General features: G+C 47.6%; 1 protein-coding gene across 7 annotated transcripts in view; it reads left to right on the top strand.

Moving 5' to 3' along the window:
- LOC123024950 (transformation/transcription domain associated protein) overlaps positions 1-27,924 on the top strand; it is a 142,099-nt gene that overhangs the window by 95,388 nt on the left and 18,787 nt on the right. For all 7 annotated transcript variants that reach the window (XM_044433259.1, XM_044433265.1, XM_044433263.1 and 4 more), the window contains 8 exons: positions 2,728-2,923; positions 5,543-5,808; positions 7,214-7,314; positions 10,737-10,938; positions 13,818-13,982; positions 16,219-16,309; positions 17,984-18,183; positions 18,526-18,787. In XM_044433259.1, the coding sequence (XP_044289194.1) occupies positions 2,728-2,923; positions 5,543-5,808; positions 7,214-7,314; positions 10,737-10,938; positions 13,818-13,982; positions 16,219-16,309; positions 17,984-18,183; positions 18,526-18,787 (1,483 nt within the window). The remainder of the gene's footprint in view (positions 1-2,727; positions 2,924-5,542; positions 5,809-7,213; positions 7,315-10,736; positions 10,939-13,817; positions 13,983-16,218; positions 16,310-17,983; positions 18,184-18,525; positions 18,788-27,924) is intronic.

Here is a 27,924-nt window from a genome sequence, read left to right as displayed (position 1 = left end):
TGATAGCTCAGAATCGGGGCAGTCCACCTCCGCACTCCGGTTGCTGAGGTTTTGGGGTGCAGGGGTGTTTTGCAGTGCTTGTGGGGTTCCTGTGGGCAGCTGGTTGGCTGTTGCGTGCCCAGCATGCTGGGCTGGACGGACCTGCTGAGCTGGACAGGCTGGACGGCCACGAGCGTGGCTCCTGCCTTCTCAGTGAGCTGGCAGAAGTACTCCCTGCCTCTGTACGGCCCCGTTCATGAGGTTCGCTCCGGTTCGCTCCGGTGCCACTTTTGCTCCCCTGCTGTATTTGTCTGGGCATCAAGGAGGGGGCAGGTCAGTAGGTGTGTGAGTGCAGAGTCTGGTAGTTTCCTCTTTCTTTCTCCCCAGCTGCCCCTCTTCCTCAGGCTGCCCCTGCAGTTCACAGACTTGACAACGTATGTTGCTGTTGCTTTTTGCTTGGGTGGGGTCCAATGAACAGGGAGGGGAATGTTTGCCCCTTGTCTGTCCCTGATGGTAATAATTTTTCCCCTTTAAAAGCCTTCAATGGTACCCATATTTTGTTGTTGTTTAGTTGCAAAGTCATGCCCGACCCATCATGATGCCATGGACAACATTCCTCCAGGCTCTCCTGTCCTCCACCCTCCCTCAGAGTACATCCAAGCGCACACCCACCGCCCCAGTGACCCCATCCAGCCACCTCGTCCTCTGCCGTCCCCTTCTCCTTTTGCCCTCAATCGTTCCCAGCATCAGGGTCTTCTCCAGGGAGTCCTTCCTTCTCATTAGGTGGCCAAAGTATTTGACTTTCATCTTCAGTATCTGGCCTTCTAAAGAGCAGTCAGGGTCGATCTCCTCTAGGACTGACCAGTTTGATCTCCTTGCAGTCCAGGGGACTCGCAGGAGTCTTCTCCAGCACCACAATTCAAAGGCCTCAGTTCTTCAGTGCTTAGTCCCCCTTACGGTCCAACATTCACAGCCATACATTGCAACTGGGAAAACCATAGCTTTACCCATATTTTAATGGCATGCAAACACCTCTTTGCCCTCATTACCTCTTGAAGTGGGGTCATGTGTGGAAGAAGTAAAACGAATAGCAAGCGATGTGCCGTTGCTCCATGGTGGGACACAACGCTTGCCTTTCCTTAATGTGTGAAGTGACCTCTCCCCATAACCAAGGGTTGTTTAGCGTAATAGTTTCCTGCACCAAATCCTGTCCCATTGAGTCATGCTTGCTACAGTCCAACTGCTTCTGAGCACATCTCCAGGCCTGTTGAAAGCCTCCGTCTGCATTCTCGTTGTCAAATTGCCAAAATAGGCAGTGAATGACAAAGTTACCAACGCAGCAATGCAGCTACTCAGCAGTAATTACTTTTTCCTATATCAGATAGTGAGTGATTAAATACCTGCTAGAAAATTAAATTTACATGATGAATGGGAGTAGAATGAAGGTGAAGCTATTGTGAGAGCTGATACTGGGGAGATTGCGTGTGGGCGGGGGTGGTGCATATTTCTCTGCTTAATTTATTTTGTTTCCAGAGATCTGTGTGTGAATGTAGACTGGCTTTTGGGTAGGTGGGGGTGAGTGTGAGAGTTATTTTAGCTGATTAATGGCTAATGCAAGCATTTGTCTTTCAAGGAATATCTTCGTGATTGGTTTATATCAGTTTATCCTCTGCAAAGGAATTAAATTCCAGTTTGTCCATCTGGCAGAGCTTTATTTTGGCTCTGGCTTGCTTTATGAGTAGTTGCTTTGTGTTTGAGTTAGGTACATAGTGACTCCGTTCACACACAGTGACAGGAATTCACGGGTTCATTAAGACACGGGGTGGTTGTGAGAAACCGGAGATGTCTTCTGGCCATGAGCTCCCTGGATAAAAAGGTCTTTCGAAGTGGCGGAGAGAGAGATTGCACAAGACTCAAAGTCCACCCTTGGGATCAGAGGGTGGGGAAAAGTGAGTGGAGCCCAGAAGAGGGTGGGCATCTGGGGGACCTGGAAGGAGCAGGGGGGAGGGCGGATTTGGACCTTTGCTTCTTCTTATACTCCAATTACAACTTTTCAGCCTTTAGTGTATATTTAGCACTGCTTAAGCAACATCCATTGGGCTGGCTGGAATTCTCAGCTAATTTGGCATGGCCAGCGGACCCAGAGATATGCCACGCTGTTGTGGGGAACCAGACGATTTCATGTTCTGCCGAAAAATCTAGTGAGCAAGCGGTCGTGGGAGTGGGTGGACCCATCATTAACCCAATCATACGGCATCTCGTGAAGAGGGTTGACCAAATTCAGAAGCATCTGATTTCCCGGTCAGTTGGTCCATAAGCAGCCAGATCCACCCTGAAGGTGGAGTCAGCTCTTTTTGGCTTGGATGGGAGGAGAATTACTCAGTTTTGAATCAAATTTGTACCATTAAGCAGTATTTCCCTGATGACTCCCCTTCCAACTTTGCTTGTTTCCTTTCTTACTGACTTCTGCAGTCCTCTCCCCTTGTAGGGCAAAGTCAGCCTGGCTAGTCAGCTTGAACACAGGAAAGACTTAGAAAGCCTTTGTCCTGATCCGCTTGGAAGAGCAGCAACAGTACTGCATAATCATTAGCATTTTAAGTAACCGTTGGTTGTGCCCATTTACCCAGGACCAAGTAATCCCAGTCTCTTGTCCCAGAGTTCCTGCTACATGCAGCCAGGAATGGTGTCCCTTTTGAGAGTTCCAGAAGAGACATGCTTTAATTTTTATCACCTCCTTCCTCCTCCTAGGCTGCGCAGCAAACCATTGAACTTCAGGAAGCTGCCCAAATAAATGCAGGCCTACAGCCGGCCAACCTTGGAAGGAATAACAGCTTACACGACATGAAGACGGTCGTGAAGACTTGGAGGAACAGGCTGCCGATCGTGTCCGACGACCTGTCCCACTGGAGCAGCATTTTCATGTGGAGGCAGCACCATTACCAAGGTGAAAATGCCAAGTGCAGCACGGCTGCTTTCCAGGGAACTTCCCAGGATGGGCCTGCCTTTTCCAGCTTGGAGCAGTTCTGCTGGAAAGGAATTCTTTGTGGGCAAAGTGGCCACAGGATTTTCTTAAGCAGGAGCACCGAGCTCTTTCAGCCCAAGGGCCAAATTCTCAAGCCTGTGCAGTAGCAGAGAGGGCAGCCGAAGACAAACAGGGTAGGGCTGGAGTTCCAAGGAGGACAGTACAGGTTGACTTAAAGTTCTTGCCGCCGGTATCTAAGCCTCCAGAAGAGGCATTTCCACATCCCAGAATGGGGAAAATCGTCCCAAAGCTGGACATCCACAACAGGATGGTTAGCAGGGGTGGGGAAAGGTGTGTGGCTGATGGCAAGGCCTGGTCAGCCGAGAAACCCTGTGAAACTGGAGCAGGACCTTTGGTGGGCCATAATTGGTCCTTCAGCCTGACATTTTTCACCCCTCTTCTAACGATTTTTGCATCTGAGAACCCTTTTCCAGGGCTGAAATAAATTGCACCGTTTGGATGTGATTTAGCTTCCTCAGCAGCTCTGGGAAGAAAGTTCCCAGGTAACAAAGCCATTTATGCTGCCTGATACTTGGGGTTTGATGTTTTGCTTCAAGCAAGCTGTGTCTGAGGGTAGGAGTTAGGCATATGCAGTGTTTTTTCCGACCTTCTTAATGAGATAGGGAGATGGATATTTTGCAGTACACCTGAACCTGGACAATGAAAAATCCATAACTAGCACAGAGTGGACGAGTGGTATCTGTGTGCCTTTAGTCTTCCTTGTAGTCAAAATATTTTCAGAGCAACTTTACAAATAGATCAAATTTAAAATGGTGCGCTGCAGACAATAAGGGAAAGCAACAGCACAGCAAGGCATACATGAAGCGAGCTCAGTGGACTAAATTAGCCCATGCCAGCAGGTCAGAAAGAGGAGCTGTTGAATTTTATCCTCCCCCTGGCTCAAGTTCTATGTGTAATTTAAATGGAAGTAAATCTGCAGGCTGTTCCTTCTAGGATATCGTCAGAATCTGGGTAGTAAAAGAAAAGCCCCAGTTTCAGCCTCCTGCCTTTTACAGTTTTCGATCTATAAACCAAAGCATGCCTAAGATAACAAAAAATCACAACCTGTGCTTAGGAGCAGTGTTCTAGGGTACTCTTCTGCCCCAAACAAAAGGACAAGGGCAGGTTAAATGCGGGTCATCTTAGTCTCCTTGAATGCCTGAGCCAAAACCTACAGCAACAGAGTTAAACTCCATCTATGGAAAGCTTTATTATCCTTGCGGAAAGTTTGTAAGCCAGGCTCATGCGGAGTGAAGGTCGGTAGACCAGGCATTGTTATGCAGATGTTATTGTTATGCATAGCCTCGAGAAAGATTAAATCATAAATTACTTGGACCCTCCTCTCGGCTGAAACCTGAAAGCCATTCTTAGACTGATTGAAACCTCCTGGGGGAAAACATGCAGACAGAACAAAGGCCTTCTGTGTGAAGCCTTTGCTTTGACGGCCCACTTTGCTCTGGGATCCAGAGTGACCCCTTTTGTCTCTAGTGCTAGGTTTCATGTTGATCCTAGGGGAGAGGCTCAAAAGGCCTGGATTAAATAAAACAAAACGACTTGCCGGTATCTGAGAGCTGAACGATTCGGCATGAAGATGCTCTCCTTATAGAGCGTATTCCATAGTCAGGGCTATGACAGAAAAGGCCCCTTTGCCAATTCTTGCCAGACGGATTTCTTACTTTAGAGGCACACAAAGCATGGTCAAGGATGAATATGATAATCACCCAAATTTGCATGGCAAATGAATATGATAATCACCCAAAGTTGCATGGCAGAGATGGGTCTTTCAGGTGCCTACGTCCCAGGTAGTCAGGATTGAAAACGGCACTTGGACATGGCTGTCTGAATCCACTGGGAGATGCCGGGCCTTGTTCCAGCACGAGCTGCTGAAAGCGATGGGGAATTTTGTCAGTGGCCAAGGGAGACGATTTGCGCAGTATCGTCTGACGGCATGTGATGCAAGGATCTTGCGGGAGCAAAGCGAGTCCTGTGTATGCCACCGTATGTGTCATCATTTCTTTATTTGAAATGGTGCTTAAAGTAGGGGGCAATAATTAACCAAGTTTAAGCTAAACTTAGTTTTAAAAGACAACAACTTTGAAACAAACGGGTACATTGGAAGCAACAATAGGAAGAAAATAGCCTTGCAAACCAGTGAAAGCCACTTGAGCCACAGGCCACCTTACGTGCCAGAGGCTACTTGAATAAAGCAGCTTCATCTCCTGCAGAGGGACTATAAAGGTGACACATGCCTAGCCTCCCTTGGCAGGGAGCCCCAGAGCTTGGGAGCAGCCCCCAAGAAGGCCCTGCCTCTGATACTGGTGGGCCTCCCCAGAACGGCTTCAAAGTTGGAGCAGCTGGCATGGGAAGATCTTTTAGGTCCCAAGGCATGCTGGGCTTTATAACCAGCACTTTGACTTTTGCCCAGGAACAGACTGGAAGAAAGGCAGGATATATGCCTGATAAGAGTTTTACCCCCAAGGAGATGTGAATTCCTCTCGTTGCCTTCTGATTTCTAAAACTGGCACCCTTTGGCTTCCCCAGCCATCGTAAGCGCCTACGAGAACAGCTCCCAGCACGATCCTAGTTCCAACAACGCCATGCTGGGAGTCCACGCATCCGCCTCAGCAATCATCCAGTATGGAAAAATAGCGCGGAAGCAAGGGCTGGTCAACGTGGCCCTGGACATCCTGAGTCGTATTCACACCATTCCGACGGTGCCGATCGTGGACTGCTTCCAGAAGATCCGGCAGCAAGTCAAGTGCTACCTTCAGCTGGCTGGAGTCATGGGCAAAAACGAGTGCATGCAGGTACTGCGGCCATGTCCTCAAACAAGGTGTGCCCGTTTGGGCAGTAGCGACGGGGGAAAGCAACTGGCCTGGGGATCCAGGGCCAGGAGGCTGGGCGCTGCCTGGACCGGTCCAGGAGCTCTCCGTGGTGCTGAACGTGTGTTTCCCCCAACATTCCCACCCTGGATAGCTCCATCAGAGCTCAAAATACATGGATGAGGGGGCCCGCGCCTGCGGAGCCAGAGCCTCCAAGGCTTCTAGGGCTTGGTTATGAAAGAAGAGAAGGGCCATGGATATGCAGAATAGAATACACGCAGCCCTCCAGGGGATTCATCCTACAGCTTCAGTCGGTTCCTGCCAGTGTAGGCAAGGGTGAAGGATCATGGGGGTTGTGGGTTGAAACACCTGGCGGGTCACACCGTTCGGCTCTGAAGTGCAGTCCTTGGGGTAAGCGTCCCGCAGCTGATTTTCAAATAAAGCAACCTGGTTGTAGGGAGAAAACATTCGGCTAAAACTGCAAATCGTAATAGCTGTTTTGCATTTCAAGTACACATTTAACCACAGTGGGGTTGCATCCCCTTTATGGCCGTTGAGGAGGGACAGGTGCACCAATTGACATTTTGAGGGAGAGGGATTCCAAGGGCACTGTTAGGTGCATGTTGCATATATAGAATATTTAGGTTTAAAAGCAAGGTATGGCCAACATTGGACTTGAGAACATGGCATGCAATACATGACGTCCCACTATAAGTAATCGAGCCTGGTGAGTCGATGCGTTGTCTGAACCTGGCACAGCTTCTTCTGGCAGCTTGTTTTGCACACGTGACCCCTCCTCGAGAACCAGTGTGTTCACTGAGGGCTGTTCTTGCCCGCAGTGTTATTCGTTATTCGTCTTGCTGTTCTAGCAACGTTATTTTCTTGCTGTTTATTACGACTGTTTATATGCTGCCTTTTAGGATAAAAGAAATGCCAACTGAGTTGGCATACAAGTAATACAACAATAATGAAGTCTCAATAAATGCTGTGAGCAAAAGTTCCTAAATCGTTAGGGTCCTTCCTGCAGGGCAGGATATTAATGTAAGGCTGCAGTCCTAAACTTAATCCACAACAAGTATGTTCCTAGCATCTGTCAAATCTGGAGTTCTGTGGGGCTTCAGAGCACAGGAGCATGGGTGTGCCACATCCAAATGGCAAAGCACAGTTGCAACTTCTCTCGGTCAGTTTTCTTTTTTGCTAGTTGCTTCTCATTCCAAGTGAGAGAAATTGCATTCTGTGTTCTTGGCAGCCTGCCAGCACTTGGAAGCTGATAAAGGGGAACCATCTTCTGAGATGTTCTGTTGGGCATCTCAGGTGTTCTGCTGGTAATTTTTTATCTGACTGCGATGTACATTTTGCAAATCTTGCTGTGTGAAAATCTATTCAACAGGGCCTTGAAGTTATCGAGTCAACAAACCTGAAGTATTTTACCAAGGAAATGACTGCAGAGTTCTATGCACTGAAGGGGATGTTCTTGGCACAGATTAACAAGTATGTACAGGCCAGATAAGGTGTTTAGAACGCATCTGGGAACCTGTGTGTAGAGTGCACTGTACTTCACACTGAATAAATCCAGGCACTGTAGAAATGTGTATACGGTGACAGATTCTGTGTGGGTAGCAGCCATACTGCTTGTCGACACCACTCTGTGCAGCACCGGAGAAAGACGGACTGTTTGTGCCCACCTCCTCGCTTAATTTGCTACCGGGATATAATTTAATGGAAGGAAACTGGGATGTTGATCTTGAGGAACTGTTTCATTTTCTTTCTCCAGACCTTGAACCCTGGCAGTGATGGGGTAGCCAACCCCTGGCCTCCACTGCCCCGCCAGCAATAAAACAAAGAAAGTTGTATTTAATCAACTCTAGAATCAGTAAGCTGGGTAATTTGCCCTCTCTTGTTTGTAGGGAGTGGAACCAGACCCCTAATTCAGGAAGGGAATGACAATTAGGCGTTAATGCAGGGGTGCAGAACCTTAGGGTGGGGAGCCAGATCTGGCTGTGGGGGTCCCAGTTCAGCTGTCTGATATTTCCCAGAAGATGCCATCTCCTTCACCCAATCCTGAATCGGTCGGTAGTTTCCCGGCATGTACTGTCCCTGCTACATCCCAAAAGGCTGAAAAGTCTCTCTTAAGGCTTGGTTACTGGTGGTAAGACCCAGTCAAGCTCTGCCTTTGGACTCTGTCCCTTTGGTGCCACCCACAATTGTCAGGTGGCCACTGGGAGTGTCTCCAAAATGGGACTCAGTCCTTGAACCAAAAGAGGCTGTGTATCTCCTGAGTTAAAGGGAGGAAGTGATCATGAAACGTGTGCAATAGTGAATTTAGGGAATCCCATCCCAAGTTAGCACTTGGTTATATCAAAAGCCCATAGTATAATAAAGTGAAGAAGCCAGGGCATTCTCCTATCTGGATAAATAAAAATCGGCATGTGTGAATTGGCTAAACCTTCTTCTCCTTGGCAAAACATTATCCGGGGTTTCCAGCAGTTTGAGAGGCTGTAGATTTAGACTTCACCCCCTCCCCCCTAAAAAAAATACTAGGAATGGTGGCAGCCTTTTCCCTGTTGTCACAAGTAGGGCAGTTCAGCTCAACGGAGCTTGGTGGACCTTCTGCCTCATCCAATCTGATGTTCAGGAGGGGCCCCAGTGAGTTGGCGCAAAGCTTCCTGTGTGCACGGTTTGCATAAATGTGCGCGAGTCAATGAAATGTGCACACCTGGCACTAAGTATGCATGTTTTGCACATAGCAGTGCCTGAAAAGTGCATGGTCTTAGGTGAGGATTACGTGCTTTTGCGGTGGCTGTTTGCACAGAACAGCTGTTTTTACCCCATTCCTACAAAACAGCCAATTTAGTGGCAGCTTCGTGCTTTGCTGTTGCTGATTTATACGAATGGCATCCATGTACGCACACTTCCTTCGCAGTTTGTTTTTAACGCACACATTGTGGCCCATCTTAGAGACAGAAGTTTGCAAGCCGGCTTGGCTCATACCATAGCAAGTTGGCACCAGTACAGGGCTGGTGAACTGGAGTGCGGGGGCGGGGGCGGTCCAGTAGCCCTGTGGCTTGACTTGACCAAGTCTCTCCTCATCAGAGATGAGGCATCACACATCAGCTTGCTTTCTGCAGAAGCTGTGCCCATAACACAACTGCTGCTGCAGCTTCCGGGAAAGCTGCACACAGGATGAAATGCCCTATATCATACAGTAAGCATTGTGGGATCTTAGTTAGCAGTGTCAAGATCTGGTCGGGCTTTTCTTTGTCTGCTTCTTTTGGTTCCTCATTAATAACTTAGTGGAAAGGCAGTCATCAGAGATGCAAGCTCACACACAAGCTGTGACTCAGATTCTGGCTCCACGACACAATCAGGTTTTCAGCCTCGCTCCAGATTAAACTGAAGGCTGTTTGCCCTCTTTTCATGCTGAGAGCATATCAGAAACTGTTCGCTGCCACTCCAGTGTAGTCACTTCTGAGGCAAAGAATCAATCTGGCTGTCGAAATGTATCCTACCTAAGCTTCACGATCGCTTACGGCAGAAGGAATCTCTTGTCTTCTCTTCAGAGGAAAACAGGAGAGAATTTTAAGCAGGGAAAAGCTAATTAATTTGGCGAGAAAGTACAGTGCAATCCTTTTAGCGACCACAAGCATATCTTTGGAAGTTTTCTCTGTGAAGACAGATGGGTTCAGTAATTTAGACTGCACCTCTGCCTTCAAGGACCTGTATAGGATAACCTTCGAATGCCAGTCATCTTCTTGTCAAAAGCAAGGGTACCCTGTAGAATGCAGGGATCTCATGTCCCTCACCTCTTGTAACTTTCAAAGCATACACCAAAAAACTTGGGACCGAAAGGTCACTTTTGTAATCGACCGGTTCCTCTTGCATCCAACTCAGCAGCTAGGGCAGTGGGATTCAGTGAGATTTATCCAAAGCGTCAGCGATAGATAACCCAAGAGGCAAGGGAAGGGAAGCCTGCAGATAGATCCTGTTGTTAGCGGGAGGAAGCTGCAATAAGGCGATCCATTCATCAGCCTCTCCCTTCAGTAATAAGTTGCAATATTGCGCAGCCCAGGACATGGAAAGCTGTGAGCAAAAAACTAAAGTGGCTGAGTAATGCCCAGGCTAATTAGCTGTTTAATAAGCTATTTGACAGATAAGGTTATTTTCCATTTGCCATGTTTTTCTCCTGAAACCATCAATTCTTTCATTGCCGCAGGCTGTAATTGCAGGGTATGCAGTCCAAACTTAAGTAAAACCGAGAGCAGCTTCTGATGCTGGGGAAGGGAACAGGAGGGATATGCAAATATTCCACGCTCCCCCTTCCTTGGCTGCAATATCTGAAATAGATGTCAGTGTCGCTCCCAGAAGGGAGGCACGCGCAGCCCCCATGCGGAAGGCGCCATGAAAGCTCTGTGTTAGAACTGAGGCTAGTGTTAAGAAATAAGTGTGAATTTGCCTTCTGTATGATCGCAGCACACAACTACCGTATTTTTCACTCTGTAAGATGCACCTGACCATAAGATGCACCTAGTTTTTAGAGGAGGAAAACAAGAAAAAAATATTCTGAATCAAATGGGCACATCACCACAGGCACATTCCCCATCACTTCCCCATGGGCTGCACATCTGACAGGCTTACTGCACACACATACTTGCTCTATAAGACGCACAGACATTTCCCCTTACTTTTGAGGGGGAAAAAAGTGCGTCTTATAGAGCAAAAAATACGGTAATTGTTGCACCGGGGATGGGGGAGGCGGCTCTGGATTGCTTTTGGTATGGAAGACTTGAGGCCTTTCCAAGAACCGTCGGGATGTTTTCTTCTACTCTGCTGCTCTGTCTCATTTTCTTCGTTGTCGAGAATGCCTGCGAAACGAAAGTTCAGCAAATACTCCTGTCCCTTCACGTTACTTCCAGATCCGAAGAAGCGAACAAGGCGTTTTCCGCTGCGGTCCAAATGCACGACGTCCTCGTGAAGGCCTGGGCCATGTGGGGTGATTACTTGGAAAATATCTTTGTGAAGGAGCGGCAGCTGCATCTAGGGGTGTCGGCCATCACTTGTTACCTGCACGCCTGCCGTCACCAGAACGAAAGCAAATCCAGGAAGTATTTAGCAAAGGTGAGTCGCGCACGGTTGCGCTCGAGTTGTGGAAAGAAAGCTGTTGCGTTTCTGCCTGACCTAAAAATTACGCCACCAGGAAGGGGCTGTTGTGACAAGGACGCAGTGAGAAAGCCCATTGCAGCCATTTTAATAAACAGAGGCTCGAGGCCTCGGGAAACGTTGCGAAGGATAACCGTTAAAGGCTGGACAGGTTGTCTGGGGAAGTCAGTGGGCAGCCTTGCTGTTGGACACCGGCCTTTGCATTCTAGCACAGTTCATCTGAGTTCAGGGAAAGGACCGTGTGGGTGTTTTTCCTCCTGCAATGAGTCACCCTTAAAGGCGGGTGCGCAGCAGATGGCGACCTTTCCAACCTCGTTTCCGGCCACTTTATCTTGCTAAAGAAACGGATCCTGAATGTTCCTCCAGCTGTGTGGCTGGTAGCTAAAGTTGTTTTGAGAACCGAGAGGACAAGTTGACCAAGTGCTGGGAATTCGGCAGTGCAGACCGGAGGTGTTAAACCTTTCCGGTCCAAGCAGCGCATTCAATTTTAGACGAGCTCTCGGGGCTGAGGTTGCTGTGGTGGACGAGGGCCAAAAGCGGCAGGTACGGCCAAAGAAAGAGGTGATTTTAGCAAAAAGCGATTGCCACCAATAACTAAGGATTCAGAGAGAGATTTTGACGATTTGGAATGCGGCGCGGAAATACCAGAAAAGCTGCAAAACCACCAAAGAATAGGAGAAAAATTTGTGGGGCCATCTAAGGAAACCCCATAGGGCTGGACGTGGCTTGAGAATCTGCACCTGGGTGTAAGCAAAACTGCTAAATGGCCCAATGGCCTGACTTTGCCTGTGGCAACTTCCTTTGTTTCTACTTCATTGTCGTCTGCTTGATGGCCACTGGCTGCAGCTGCTCAACATCTCCTACAAGGGTTATTCCCAGCCCTGCCTGAGAAATGCACCACAAAAGTTACTTGTTTTTTCATTTTGCTGACATCCTGAGTGGGAGTAGAAGAGGAGGAAGTATGCAGATTATCTCATGTCATTGATTTTCCTTTACAGATTGATTCAGTAAAATGCAAAGAAAGTTAGAAGTGTTAATTAGCTAGCTACCTGGCTCTCCACTTATCTTCGTGTCCCTAAAAGGGCAGATGGGAAAGAGACCGCCAAGGCAAGTGGCTGTCAAAACTGCAGCACTGCCGGTTTTGCATCCATTTCATTTGTTCTGGTAGAATCCCTTTTTCTTTCAGTGCCATCATAATAGCATATCTGGCCACCACTGGAGTTTAGGAAGGAAAGGGCCAAGAGGAAATTGGGCCAGCTGGGCCTCTGTTCCTTCTGCTGCTCATAAGGTGGATTCTTGGCCTTTCCAAACAGGCTGTAGATCAAAATAGTTGCTGTGCATTCCCACATCTAAAGCTGATCCAACAACATACTGTGTTTTTCTGATGAAATGAAAGGCTAATAATAGATCACTGTTGCCAGCACCTGAGCCATGGCTGAACTCTGGCTAAATCCAAAATATTCTGGAATGGAAGGTGCTTTCTAATCCTTGACAAATGCCTGCCGCTGTGCCCCATATTTAAAGATCAAGGTTCTTTTGGCAGGTTGCCCATCTAATTCAAATACAGGTTCCTAAATGAATCTTGCATCTTTCAGTATTGCATTCACTTTAAATGTAAAATATTCACAGCCGTGAACGTGTTGGTATATACAATGCAGAAAGGCTAAAGATTTCTTTCCAACAGGCTAAATTTGTCTTTTATGCCTTAGATATATTTGGAGAAAACAATCTTGCACATTTCACTTGAAAGCTGGTTTTAATCTTGCCGGTTTTAATCATGCAGCTGTTGCATGTTAGACTTAACTGTGTAAGCTTGCTGTTTACAAAATATTAATCTTTTGTGAATTTGGGGAAATAATCTTCTATTTATTTGTAATATAGCGTGGAATCTATCCCTTGTTAGCATGCACAGTTATAGAAATATTAATATTATTTTCATATCCCTCGTTAGCTATCCTGAATGGCATTTGGCACAGTGAGTGTGGCAGTTTTGACCCTCTTAAAGCCAGTTGTACATATTCTTTGATTAAGGCATAAAGGACTTGTCTGGTAATATTGATTCCAGTGCAGATAATTAATACCTCACTACTTCTGGGACAAAATCTGTCGCTGGCCATCATGGCTTTCAGTTGGACCTTGATGAATACGGGCCACTGGGGGGCAAAGAGGCAAGCTAAAAATGTTTATGTAACCCTGTCTAGCAAGTACAGGAAGCCTTCTCTGGCATGTGCCGCAGTGTGCCATGGAAGCATCTCTCACAGCAGCATAGAATTGCTATTCTTGGCAGTCGATAGCAAAGATTTCCTTCTCTTAGGATGCATCTTATGCATGTTTGAACGAAAGAAAAGTCCCACAGCTTCCAGCGTTCCCCAAGCAGCTGTGCTTGGTTCTTCTGTCTAAACAGGCACAGATTCACACCTTTAATTGTTTGACAATAGCAGCAACACAATGACTTTTACAGGCTGTAAAAGTTACATTTGCTTTGCATATTATAGTGAGTACAGTAGAGATTCCTCTTGGCTTAGCAGAAATTATTGTGATCTTGGCAAGGGGAAACTGCATGTAAGCCCTGAACTTTCTCTGCTCAGCCGGTTTGGGCACATTTGTAACTTTGGGAGAATGCCGCAGGCGCTCTCACAGAAGGGCCGCCATCATTTCCTTGAAATCAAACTGGTAAACAGTACAGAAAAGTAGGCTGCTGAAGAACTTGGGTATAAGGTATTTTGAGCACCAAAATGCAACAGCACCCCGTCAAGCAAAGCTTGACTTTGCAGCTCGCCGGCCTCCCAGTTTAAAATGTATTCCTTTGTTTCGTTCATTTTGTTCTTTGCTTTTAGGTGCTGTGGCTGCTGAGCTTTGATGATGATAAGAATACCTTGGCTGATGCGGTGGACAAGTACTGTATTGGCGTTCCCCCAATCCAGTGGCTGGCTTGGATTCCACAGCTTTTAACGTGTCTGGTTGGGTCAGAGGGCAAACTTCTGCTGAATCTTATCAGTCAGGTAGGATCATAGACTAGTAGAGCTGGAAGGGGCCAAGATGGCCATCAGGTCCAACCCCTGCTGTCGCAGGACACCAGTTTACACCATCCCAGTTTCTTTTTGCACGTCTCTAGTATGGGAGAGCCCACGGCCTCTCCATGGCTGTACAGTGAAGGGGTCACCTCTGGTTCATTGCTTCTCATCTCTTCTATACAGGTTTAAGTTCTGTAAAACCTCAGGGATAAATTGAAAGCCATATACTTCCAGATTTTTTTCAAGGGCCTTTGCCTGGGTGTGCATATTTGCATATGCAGTGTTTTAATTCAGTATTGATAAAGTAGCATTGCATACCATCATTCCAGAAGGGTTTTATGTTCATGAAGAGAAACTACTCTGTTTAAAGGTGATCCTACAGGTAGTAAGAAATTGTCCGTTTGAACTTTGCAAACCAGCACAATCAGCAGGTATAATGTAGGACTAGGATTTGCTGTATGCATCTACATGACTTCCTGAACAAAGTCCTTATCAACCTTCTGTTTTCTCCGGTAAATGAAAGTATATACTTCTGTGTATGGAGAGTTGTGCTTGGTACAAGCACTGCTCCTTATGGGAGATGGGCCATTTGGCACAGAAGGAGCTGTGCCGGTTGTCCCGGCTGCAAAATCGCAACGGGGCATCTGGGCAAAGAGGGCATACCGAGAGCATGGCACACATCAATGCGCTGCAGGTGGGAGAGGCAGGAACAAACTCTTGCTGCATTTGCTCTGAGCACCATGTTGCATGGGCCTTCAGTGATCTGACGCACATTTACGGAGCTGGATGTATCGCAACCTCTTACTGCATTTCAGTTCCTTGGGATGAAAGCGGGGCACTTCGTTAAAATTAAAAAGATGGTGGGCAAACCCTTTTGCTCGAGCTTCGCATTTGCCTCTCTTTGTAGGATCTAGTCGGACAGATTGTTCTTTTCATTTAATGGGACCCAAATGTATAGATTTAAAGCTCCCAGTGCCACATTAAAATGTATTCATAGTGTGTGAGCGAGTGTGTTTCTGGAGGAGCCATGAAACCGCTGCTTGGTAAGATGGTATCTTTCTCCATTATGCTTATTTTTCACCCTTAGCAAGCGATTTTGTGGAGTAAGGTTTCGCTCTAATGGGCCTGGCGCACATGCAGTGCGTGGCTCATTGGGAATTGTGGTCTTATTTAAAGACTAGATGGTGTCTTTTAGTGTCTCTCCCTTCTTTCAACTGCATCAGTAGGATCTATTCAGTCTTCTGTGTGTTCTCATTATGCAGATGTCTGGCTTACAAGGTAATATGATAGATCCTTGTCAGCTTCTCCTTGTAACCTCTCCGAGTTATTTTATGTGCTGTTGGATGATGCCTTGATTTGGATGCAGCCCTTGCAGCCGTTTCCTCCAGCCTGGTGCTCTCCCAGTATTTTGGCTTCAGTGCCCATCAGCCCTAGCCAAAACCGTAGGTGGTCAGGGATGCTGGAACCTGTAGTCCCAAATCTTCTGAGCCACCAGGCTGGGGAAGGCTGCCGTTCAGGTTTGGGGACCGGGAGAGAGCATGCGTCCCCTTTCTGATCACCCAGTGCCTGTCATCAGACATCCACATAGGAGGGAGGTGTAATATTTAAAGCGGAAGTATACCTGTCTTGCTCATAAAGCAAGGTGTGTTGTTGCGGTGCCTTGTTTATCTAGACAGCCATTTTCGGGAAGGGTAGGTGAAGGCGGCTGGGGCCCCTACAGGAATCAGCCTAAGCCTTCACCCCCGCCCCCTCCCCTTGCCCCCAGCAAATCCCTTTTTGCCCACCCTGTGGCCCAATTGCTATTATAAAACCCAATGCATCCAGGCCCAAGATGTGTAGCCAGTATCTCAGATAAATTCCAGGAACCTGGGGGCTGCATGTGCCGAATGTGACCACATAAGCCTTCAAGGAGCTTTGCCAAATGCTTTGCACAGAAGTTGCACATAGATGTCTGATAGTGTCAGAGGCGACAGGCGTACTGGGTGGACGGAAGTGGGGTAAGCTGTGCTGTTCATTATTTAATTCATTGGCCCAGGCTCTCTGTCCCCGCTGTGCTTAAGACTCGGGCCTGGCATTGCCTCATGGGGCCCTTTTGTTCTAACTTTAAAGTTGCCTAAACAGTTATGAATATTAGTATTGCTATTACTGTTGTTATTAAAGAACATTTTCCTGCAGACAAGGAGCACAGGCTCATGGGTTCTGTGTGTGTTTTATCCCGAAATAGGTTGGGCGTGTCTATCCCCAGGCGGTGTATTTCCCAATCAGGACCCTCTACTTGACCCTGAAGATAGAACAGCGCGAGCGCTACAAGAGCGGTAGGTGGCCAACACGGCAAGGCAGTGCTTAGCTACCTGACTTGTTCAGGTGGCTGGCAGGCAGGTGCTCTGGTCCACCACTTAAACTCATAAACAGCATTTTCCAAATCTGATCACAGAGTCAGGTAGCCCCCCAGTAAGTCAAAATCACTGTGGTTTAAAACAAACTGAGCTCTCTCGTGTAAAAATTTAAGAGAGTAATTCTATTAAGGATTGGTCGACGGTAGTAATGCAGTCGTACAAGGACGGCATCTGAGGCCTGCAGTGTCCCTGGCTTTATTCCCGTGGAGTCTCTGAGATACCAAATACATTTTCCTTCTACATGTCTGGGGGATAGTAATAATAAATCCAGAAGGTTAACCCCACTTTGTCTGAATTTCTGCACGAATTTGAAAATAGCGATCGGGTCGAAAAGGGAATTTCGCAATGTCTGTTTATTTATTTGAGTTATTTTTATACTGCTCCTTAGCCAAAAGGTTTCCTGGAACAGCGCCTATATTATCAGTAAAACAAAATGCTTGTCTGTAGGCTTATAGTCTAAGCACACAAGGGAAAAGGTATGGAGTTGGAAGAAGGGGTGGAAATTAAATCAGTGAGACGGGTGGGAGAGCCCGCTTTCCCTTCGTGCAGCTGGCCAGGGTTCTTCCGTTTCTCAGTGTGCTTTAACTTTTCTTCCCATGTATCTTCAAGCTCATGGATGCCCAACTGGAAAGGGCCGTATGTGTTATTATAGAAGCGTCCATTCCCTTGTTTCAGGACACTAGCGAGCAGTACATGGGAAGCAACTGCCTCCTCCCACCCCCAAATTTACAGCAGTTGCAGAGTGTCAGAAGAGTCAAAGTCAGCATGTTCACTAGCCAGTTTTGGTGCTCTGTAGATGCTGTGGATGCTGCCTAACAGGAGAAGAAGTGTTTTGAGCAGCTGTGGGTGGGGTTGCAGCCAATTGGGGCTCCCAAGAACTCTTGACATCCCCCCCCCCAATTGTAGGAGAGCATGCGTGTTTTGGCAAAAGATGAGGTTCAAAACTGTTCTATATCTGACCACAAATGGGCATGAAAATATCACCCCAAATGCCCAACAGGGTTAAAAAGAACTTGCTGGCAAGTGCGGGAGATGAACATAATGATCGGAAATGCGCAGCCTATTTTAGCTTGCAGCTTGTTCCACGTTTCACACTGGATGGCATTGTGCTGCTGTTTATACTTCGGACAGTGTTCCTGTTCTCTCTGTGGACAGTCCTTCAGAGAAATGACTGTTTCCATGTGGTTAATGTAGACTTTGGAACCCAGTCATGTCATGGGATTTTAGGAATGGAAAGGCCACTTTGAATGCTTATTCTGGAAAGGAGCTTAGCTGTTCACGGCACCTCCGCTTTAGGGCAAACATCAAGCAGTTAGAGAAGAGCCAGGACCATAAACGAGTGTTCCGCATGGGTCTTTTGTGATGTGTTCTCTCTGTCAGCTTTATTGAAGTGGAAACATGAAGTGCTTGTTTATTGGGTGGGGGGGAATCTTGTAAAGGATTATGTTAATAACGTGATGTAGCAAGATCGCAATGTCTTTTCTAATTTCCGGTGAAATTGCACCTTATTTTTAAGGCTGTGGAATGCTTTGTAGTATGAATGATATTCTCCCTGTGCATGTTTCTCTTCTCCACCCACGCAATCCACATAAGATTCTGGACAACAGCAGCCAAGTTCTGTGGGAAACCAGTCACATTCGGCTTCAGACCCTGGGCCCATCAGAGCCACGGCCCCCATGTGGCGCTGCAGCCGGATCATGCACATGCAGCGGGAACTGCATCCGACGCTCCTCTCTTCTCTGGAGGGAATTGTTGATCAGATGGTCTGGTTCAGGGAAAATTGGCACGAGGAGGTATTATTATTGTTCCTATTGTTGCATTATGTTTTTATTTATTTATTTCCCGATTTATAGCCTGCCTTTTTCCTACAAAGGGCTCAAGGCAGCTTACATCATTCTCCTCCTCCATCTTATCCCCACAACAACAGCCCTGTGAGACAGGTTGGGCTGAGAGTCTGTGACTGGCCCAGAGTCACCCAGTTGGCTCCACGGCTGAGCGGGGACTCGAACCCGGATCGCCTGAGTCCCAGTCCCAGCTCTTAACCACTGCACCACACTGGCTCTCACTGGGTTATGTCCCTCTTTCCATTGAGAAGGCGCTCTCTGTGCTCTTTCGTTTGTGCTTGGCGGCATCAGGTGCTTCGACAGCTGCAGCAAGGCCTGGCAAAGTGCTATTCGGTTGCCTTTGAGAAGAGCGGAGCTGTTTCGGATGCCAAGATCACCCCCCACACGCTGAATTTTGTCAAGAAGTTGGTCAGCACCTTTGGCGTCGGCCTGGAAAACGTCTCCAACGTCTCCACCATGTTTTCCAGTGCTGCCTCTGAGTCTCTAGCCCGAAGAGCCCAGGCGACGGCGCAAGATCCCGTCTTTCAGAAACTGAAAGGGCAGTTCACAACAGGTGAGCTCCGTAGCTTGAAACTCCGTGCTCTGTCTTTGAGGAGGTGGGCCCGTTTGAGGAGGGGGTGGTGCACATGGCAAGGTTTTTCCCATGCATGGTGTGGAGGAGGCACCTGCAAGGGGTTTTGACCCCACCGCTGGCTGGAGCAGGGCAAGGTCCACAGGCCCAGCTGCTGACCTTGTCTAAGGGGCACTGCTGGACTTGGGCTGGCAGCCCTGACTCTGTATCTCAAAGCCCCATCGCCGCTCAGGAAAGTTATTTTTTTCCTAGTTTGGTTGCTAGGTAAGGGAGGCGATTCTCTGCTTATCGTGTGAGCTGCATGTACTATGCTGAGCATTGCAAGCTTAGGGAAAGCATTGCTTAAAACCATTCGGGCAAAGGAAAACGGTCTCTGAGTAGCTCCGGTTCACGCTTCCGTTGCCCAGCGGTAAGCACCTGATTCGTGATGGTGGGGCAGTCGTGTGGATATTTCTCCCAAATTAGTAGCATCCTCATAACTGACCTATTTTTAGACCCTTGGGTACCTAATATTCATGGAATTGCTTGTTTTCCTCCTCTTTTGAATTGGGGAACTTAAATCAGTAGCTCTAATCGGCCTTTCAAAGAAAGCATTGCACTATTCTTATTAATTTTCCATTAACTACCCTCGCTTTCCATTATTTATGGATTAGCAATGCACAGAAACATTGCTTTGGGGGGCGCACCTGCTCTTTGCCATTTTAACTCCCAGCCCACCTCTTCTGTGGAGCGTGTTGCGCGAAAGGACGCATCTGCATCGGGGGGGGGGGCTACTTGAGGGCTTTTTGTCCCACCTCTCCATCCTAGATGTTTGTAGCTGCTTATGAGGTGAAGTTAAAAATAAGTCAGAGCAATAATGCAACGTATTCTGATAGAAACATTGAACACAAGGAATAGCATTATCAAAACCAGCGACATTATTAGCAAGCGATCCTAATATATTTCTGTTGAAATGGTAGGGAAAATAGAAGAGTCTTGATCCACACCCTAAAAGGTAACTGTAGGCAGGTCCAGACAGAGGCATCTCAGAAAAGTGTTCTGTGGCTGGGTCAATACCAGGGTAAAAGCTGTGGCACATGGGCAAGGGCTTCTGAAGATCTAAGGGGGGGTGCAACTTGAGTGTGGGCCAAATCTGACCTCAGGGGGCTTACTTTGGTCTTCTGGGATTTCTCAGGGGCTTCATCCCCTTCCTCTGGCCACATCCTGTCCCTGGCGACTGTTTGGAGGTTTCCTGCTCTTCGCACCTTTTTCCATTTTAATAAGGTTGCAATGCATCTTTTAACACTGAATTACTGGCAGTAATCTTTTCCTGCTAAAACATGTTGGTATTTCGGGCAGGGGGCTTACCCTTTTTGCCACTGGGCTTGCCCACAACTGGAATGCTGTTCCCAAAAGTGTCTCTTAAACGGAATTCATCCTGACAGTGGTTTGATGCCCCTAATCAAAGCAAACAAACTTGTTCAGGGAGAGATGGTGCTTGCGAAGCCCTCGATACCGTGAGCGCTTTCTAGGCCGGGCAGAGTCATCGAGGCCGTTTCAGCCCTTGTGTTGCCTGCAGCCAGAATCCAAGAACAATGCACCCTGCTTGTTTTCCTTAAGCGGCAGCACTCTGCTGCAAGGTAAACCGGTTCTGAAACAGAGGAGAGCGTCTCAAACAGCGTATTGTCGTGGGCTGATGGAGTCACGTGGAAAATGAATTCACAGTCCCACAGCGTAGCTAACATGCATGTTTGGAATGCGAACTCACCGAAACATGAGGCCTTACGGGATTCTTGTGGAAGTCACATCGATGCCCTGCGCATTAGAGGGCATACGAAGCCCTGCTTGACGCCCTCTTTGAAGCTCAGGGGTTGCGTGGTAGGAGATAATGGAAGCCTTGAACCAGATGATCAGATGTACTGTGTGGTATCTGCTAGAGAGGATAAAGGTGCGTGACATAACTTCGCTTGTCCGTGGTGTTCACACAAGGGGTGTGTTGCTTGTGGGCTCCTGAGACACCTGGCACGAGATGGTGCTTTCGAGAGCCTTGTAGGAATGCTGTATTTTAAGGACAGTGGTCGGTCCCCAAATGTTTTAAGCTGCTGGGCCCATTTGGATTTTTGAGAGCGTTGTGAGTGTTCCCGCTGCTTTGTTGGGGTCGCTTGTTCATAAGATGGTCGGCGCAGTGGGCATGGCTAGTTATTAACCGCTAATTTCCCAGAAGGTAAGATGGTGGGACTCAAACGTATCTTGCCAGGAACCTGAACAGAAAGCAGAGGTGTGTGTCTGAGCTCCAAAAACACAAAACCACACTGCTTAACTCACACAAAGACAACGGCCCTAGTTGCTGTCCCTTGTCAGTGTCTCAGTTAAAAAATAATTACGGTGTGGGGGACACCTAATATATTAAATTAGGGTGGGGCAGAGAACCTTATAGGTGATAATTGGGACCCGTGGGCGCCATGTCGGAGACCTGATTTAGAATAGAAATGGCAAAGGAGAAATTAGAGGTGCAAATTTGTCCTGCGCCATCTATGGCGAAAAGGTCTGGAAGTGGTCCAGCGCCTTTTGAGAGAGGATCGTGGAAGTGCCTGAAGCCCTTATTGCCAAAGGTGGGCAACTTGGCCTATCATTCCCAGTGTTTTGACCTACAGTTCCCATCAGCTCCCGCCAGCAAAACCGGTGATAAGGGATGCGGGAAGTTGGAAGCCCAAACTCTGGTGGGATGATGGTATGGTTCCTGCCACCTCTGCAGGGACAGGCCCGTTAGGGGTGGGGTGGGGTGGGGGGAAGGGTTGCAGCATCGTCCTGACCGCTCTGTCCTTCCCCACTGCAGTTGGAGAGGGTGGGAAAGGGCCTGGGCCAATTCTGCAGAGTGCACGTTGGGCCGAGAAGGACCCAGACCCGTGCCACAGGAAGCTGCCTCTTGGAATGAACTGGTACCACGGGTCCATCTAGCTCAGTGTTGCCAGCGCTGACCAGCAGCGACAAGAGTCCTCCAGGATGTGGGGTAGCCCTACTGGGAGAGCCTGGGAGTGGACCCAAGACCTTCTGCATGGCCCATCATGCAGAGCTCCGTCACCCAGCGGCAGTGAGACTGCCGTCAAACTCGCGCGCATGGGGTGGGCCTGACATTAATGCTCAGGGAGGCATGAGGAAAGAGAGGAGTTACTTACCAAGAATTTTGCCTTTTCTGCCTCCAGTTTGAAAGTAAAACCACACTTAATGTTTTTATGCATGTGTCGATGGGATGCCTTTGAATGTGGTAAGCAAACAGCCTGTTTGACGTTTTATGAAAATTGTACGTCCCGTTCAAACAAAGGAGCTGGTTTTCCTCAGCTTCTAAGATAAAACTGTTCAAAGCCCTCGGGATACCAAAGGGATTCTCTTCTTTTAGGATAATAAACACTTTCTGATATCTTATGCAGATTTAATTTTTTCCCCCATTATGATTAGGCACGAGCAGTTCCAGGATTAAAACAGCCATTTTAGTAAGTGTGAGATGAGATTGCTTTAATCTGTTAAACTTGGAGTTTAAATTAAAGTTGAAGGGTGGAAGAAAATGGCAGCAATTAAGTTGGTCAATAAGCTTGCCTTGTGGACTTTCAGGATTTAATTCATTTTTCAGAAAATAAGTTTTTTATTAATTTGCAACAGTAATAGAATCTACACAGTGGAATTAATGCCAAGTTAATTACCATACTAGGCCACAGCTGAGGTTGGAGCAGCAGCGTGTGGAATTTCTTGGTCTTAACTATAGTCCTGTCATGTTTTAGGTGGGTTCCCCCACCCTCTGCTTTGCCTCTCTTTGAAGCTGACTATTGGGTTTCTGGAAGCCTTGCCAGATATTTGCAGGTGTAAATGCAAATGTGCAGGTGTTATTTTCCCTGCGTTTGAGTTGATGATTTGCATCATGGGTGGTAAACAAATTCTTTTAAGTCCTTTATGTTTATTTCCAGAACATGTTGTGGACTTCTTTAGAAAAACCCGAGGCTTGGACCTGGTTGAAACGTAGCTTGGTTTCCTTGCCTTGAACCTGATTGAACATTAAGTCTGAACAACAGGATCTGGCTTTGTTTTCCGTTGCAAAGGCATGGAAGAGCCTGATTTGTCACACAGTGCCAAACTACATGTTACCCTTAATGTGCAGTGCGCAGCTGCATCCTTTGTTTCAGTCTGAGTGAAGTCAGCCCCCGCCTGCCACATTCCCTGTGGTGTTCGTGGACACTTTCCAATTCACCCTATAGCTCCAGGATGGGGAAGAGGAGGTGGGGGCAGCTGACCAGAGACCGGGTGTGCTTCTTCTCCCTGTGCACTGTGACTGGGATGACAATGGCTCGGCGCCACCAGTGCCCCAAGCATCGTTACAGTAGAACAAGAGGCGTGGGTGACTTGGTGCATCAAGCACCCCGTGTGGTTTGTGTCAAGAGCCAAGTGCTCCCCTGCCCCCTTGGGACATCCAAAACAACAGACTGCTCCTTGGCAGAAGCTCTTTATTCTCCCAGGAAGCACAACCAACCAAGAACGAGCCTTTGGGCACGCACAGAGTGGTTCGTTGAACCCAGCCTAGCAACTGCTGCCCCGCATTCTTCCTTGGAGTACCCCTGGAGGGGGGGGGGTCTTCCCTCTGGGATGTCCTTTTGGGAGGTGGACATCACCTCTCTCGTTGGTTGGCTCATCTCTCCCAGTGGCGCATCATGGGGCCAAGAAGTGCCAGGCTTGGCTGGCTGCAGGAGTCCTTCTCTCACCGCCCCCCCACTGTCGTAAATGCCGACCATTCTCAACGGACACCCTTGCAGGAAGCCCCTCCACTTCTCCCAGTTCTGCTTCTGAGAATTCTGGTTCCCACGGCCCCTTGTCGTCGGACGCATCCAAATCTGCCTGACCTTGGAGCACGCACCAAGACTAACTCTCCCTTTCGTTGCCTCGTTCAGGCTGGTTTTCCTTCCCTCTGTGCAAAGAAAGCTAACTCTGGTTCAAAGCAGCACGTCGGAGCTGTGTGCAAAGGCTTCTAAAGGGATCCTTCGGGAAAGGGGTGGGATTTCTGAGAGCGCTGGCCACTGCGGAATGGAGGGCTGTGTTTGGCAAACAGAAACCTGCTGTCTTCGTGCCGTTGCACTGTGGTTTGACTGGATGGATGGCATTTTGGAACCCCCAGCCATTTTTGGTCGGTGTAGAACGTTGGGGGGGGGGGGTGTCATGGGCACTGTCACATTATGGCAGCTCTGGGGTGGGGAGGGGTAGCCTATTCAGGCAGTGGCTACCGCAGTGGGCATTGGCCAGTCCCAAAATACCCATTTCCCAGAAAGTGAACTGGGGAAAATAAACAAAAAGGTCACTTCCCCCGGAACTAGAGTGAATCCTATAGTGAAAGGAATGGCTTGCTGCGTATGATTAAATCAATACCATGGGATATTTTTATTACAGTTATTTGTATGGCCTCAGCAAGATGATTATTCTTGCCATTTGGTGACATTTCAGCAGGTCTACTCTGAGTAGGACTAGGCCAGGCTACTGCTCTGCAACTGTCTACACATTTAGGCAAGGTGGGGCAGGTACATTATGTGGTATATTTTGGCGTATCCTTAAAGAATAAAAACCGTCGCTCATTTAGTGGGTAGTTTTTATTTTTATTCTGAGGGGAGGATCATATACTCATTCGTATCCTTCAGACTCTCTGCTCCTCAGTAACTGGGACTCCATCTCCTATCATGTCCCTGCGCTTGCAGTGGCAGATGGAAGCTGTGGTTCAGCACATCTGAAGGGTGTCATTTTGGATTTTCCAGATCAAGCTTCCACAATCTGTCACCCTCCAGAGATGAGCTGGACTACGATTCTCATCCTCCCTAGCCAGTCACCGTGTGGCTGGAAGTCACTGAGGCAGGGTGACTTCTACTTTTAATGAAGCTTCCTGCCCTGCTTCATCCCATCTTTTGATCATCGCTTTGCCAAAGTCAGCTGTGCTGCCTAAACTAATAAGAATTGGTTACTGGTAATAAGAGTTGGGTTGTACTCGAGACTGATATCAAAGCGATTTCCTCTCTGTCTAATTAAGCCCTCTGCAAAGCAAGGAAGCCGTGCTGTGCCATTTGTAGCGCTGCTGATTTTTGGCCCTTTCTGGAGCCTGAATTTGCTTAGCCAGTCACTCTGTGGAACCCCCCCCCCCCCCCCGACACAAACAAAGACGGCTGATTAATTGAGCACTCTCCGTCCTCCCCATCTGCTACACAGAAGCAAAACATGAATGGGGGACATGTCCAAAATAGGTGTATTTTGAGCGCATTCATTTCCTATGGTGAAATGAATGGCGCGCATACATGTTTGCATGTTTTAATTAATGCTGTTGAATTCTGTTTTGTTTTTTTTAACTTCAGCTCTTTGCATGTGATTAACAGGAATATTATAATCACTGTTTGGCGACATTTTCCTGCACTTCAGGAAGCCAAAAACAGCCAAATCGTGCCGCATTTCACGTTCCTATCTTCTGTTGAATGGTTTACTCAGATTGTTCACTAGAGGGTAGACTTGGAATTATAATCGGATTTTTCTAGCAATATTTGTCGTTGAGAGAAGAGGCACTGTGCTGGCAACATGAAAAGTACCGAGGGTTGCCAGGAAGGGTGGCAGTCATTTTGAGTCTGATTTTTAATTTCCTCATAATCTGGCAAGTATTTGTGGTCTTCTTTAGCAAAATAAGTACGTTTCGGAATAACAAGCATGTTACAAAACGCATGCAAATTGGCCTGCTGAGAACAAGTGTCGAGGCAAAACATTTTGCACATTGGCTGTGTTCGTGGAATGCTTCCCCAGTGGCTCTTGAGATGCATGGGTTCCGAGCAAGAAGGGATAGCGAATTAGCATGCCATAAAGCAAGGGAACATCCTCCATTCCCTGAGCTTTTAGTGCCTGAAACTTTATTTCAGAGATGCTCCCGGGGGCCACATCCTGGGATGATGGGCCCCTAAGGCAAAGAGACAGGGCCAGCATTCCAGGGATGTCGGCACATTTCATCTTATGCCTCTTGTTGCTGGTAACTACGCCTTGGAAGAGGCATCTGAACTTTCAGGAAGGCAAAAATCCTGTGCAGAAGTAGCAGACCACCAATGTGGTGATCTGGTGGGGTGGAGGTTCGAAAGCAGTATGGGATATAGAAGCCAGGTGGGCTTCAACTCGTTGGTGGAGAGCTATAGCTCAGTCATAGAATGCATTTTGGATTTTCTGGATTGGCCTGCCATATTCTGTCACCTTCTAGAGGCGTGCTGGAATACAGTTCCCATCATTCCTAACCAGCCTGCCCCTTCTTGGGAACTGTAGCCCAGCATCCTTGGAGGGCACTGGAGAAGGCTAGCTTCGATCATTATTAAATTTACTATCCCACTTCATCATATCCTTTAATAATTGCTCGATATCTTCCCTTTGAATAAGAGAATATAAATTCACCTGGGTATTTTTCTTGCTCCTGGGGAATGTTCAGTGGGTCCAAAACTTGCTTTTCTAAAAACAAACCTTGGAACACTGTTGTCCAGTTCATCAGGGATCTTTAGACTGCTAAGAGTTGGAAAGAGGTAGGATGAGTCAGATAATAGTTGTTACCAAGACATCTGAAATCTTTTCCCCTTTCCTTTTCTTTTTTGCCACCTATGTGAATTGGGGTGCTGTCCAGTGTGGTTTTCTGTGATCTTCACGCTCTGAGGATTGGAGCCATCCAGCTGATGCCAGAGGAGGACCAGTGCTTCTCCCATCCCGTAGATGACATAGATGGCTGATCTTGACCATCTATGTCTTTTGCCCCATTTGTGAGAGGAAGGAGCTGAGACCTCATTGGGATTCCGCAATCCTTATCGGGATTCCGCTTATCCTCCTCCACCTCCAGGACATGACTCTGGGGCCTCTGCCAGCATGGAAGGAACCATTAGACTCTCAGCTCTGACCTTGGAATGCATTCTGAGGTTGCAGCTGAGACCCTGTCCTATCCTGTGGCCATCTACAAAAGCATCTTGTGGACACATCCTGTGCATACAAAAAGACCTCGCTATCTGGGAACTGTGGGCTGTGGACCTATTTCCCTGTCTAAGCCTGTCTAAGCCTATTTCCCTGTCTAAGCCTGTCTAAGCCTGCATAGGATTTCACCCTGAAACTATTTGCATTTGTAATTCGCTGTCTGTACCTTTGAGAACAGTTAACTTTAATAATTTAAAACAGTATGCATAAGCTTTCTTGTTTTTGAATGATAATAATAAGAGCAGCTTTAAGGAATGTTTCAGACAGAAGATGCCTGGGTTTTATTAACCTTGCATTTACTTCACTATATGCACACTACATTTAAAGGCACTGGCTGGATTCTTTTCTCTCCAGGTTAAGTCTGAGATTTAAAGATCAAGTTTGGCTGGTTTAGGCCTCCTCAGCCAGCTGCCCTCCAGCTGTTTTGGACTTCCATTCCTATCAGTCCCAGCCAAGATGCAGTGTGAGAGCTCTTCAGTCCAAAATATCTGGAGGACATCTGGCAGTGTGCTGGTTGAGATGAACATTGGGTGTACCCTAAGATTGTTACAGTCAGGTTTATATCGCCTTGGTCAGTTCTTGTAAGATTGGAGTCAGCACATGGTCCCAACTTTGGCAAACTGCTAGTAACATGCATTGAATCACAAGTTGGGATAAGATTGCCGGGAGATATATCAACAACCTCAGATATGCAGATGATACCACTCTCATGGCAGAAAGTGAAGAGGAACTAAAGAGCCTCTTGATGCGGGTGAAGGAGGAGAGCGCAAAAGTTGGCTTGAAACTCAACATTAAGAAAACTAAGATCATGGCATCCGGTCCTATCACTTCCTGGCAAAGAAATGGAGGTAGTGACCAATTTTATTTTCTTGGGCTCCAAGATCACTGCAGATGGGGACTGCAGCCAAGAAATTAAAAGACGCTTGCTCCTGGGGAGGAAAGCTATGGCAAATCTAGACAGCATACTAAAAAGCAGAGACATCGCCCTGCCAACAAAAGTGCATATAGTCAAGGCTATGGCTTTCCCAGTTGCAATGTATGGCTGTGAAAGTTGGACCATAAGGAAGGCTGAGCGCTGAAGAATTGAGGCCTTTGAATTGTGTTGCTGGAGGAGACTCCTGCGAGTCCCTTGGACCGCA

This window comes from Varanus komodoensis, unplaced genomic scaffold, assembly GCF_004798865.1.
Source record: "Varanus komodoensis strain SLA01 unplaced genomic scaffold, ASM479886v1 scaffold26, whole genome shotgun sequence".
NCBI classification, from domain to species: domain Eukaryota; kingdom Metazoa; phylum Chordata; class Lepidosauria; order Squamata; family Varanidae; genus Varanus; species Varanus komodoensis.
This window is presented reverse-complemented; position numbering and strand designations above follow the sequence as displayed.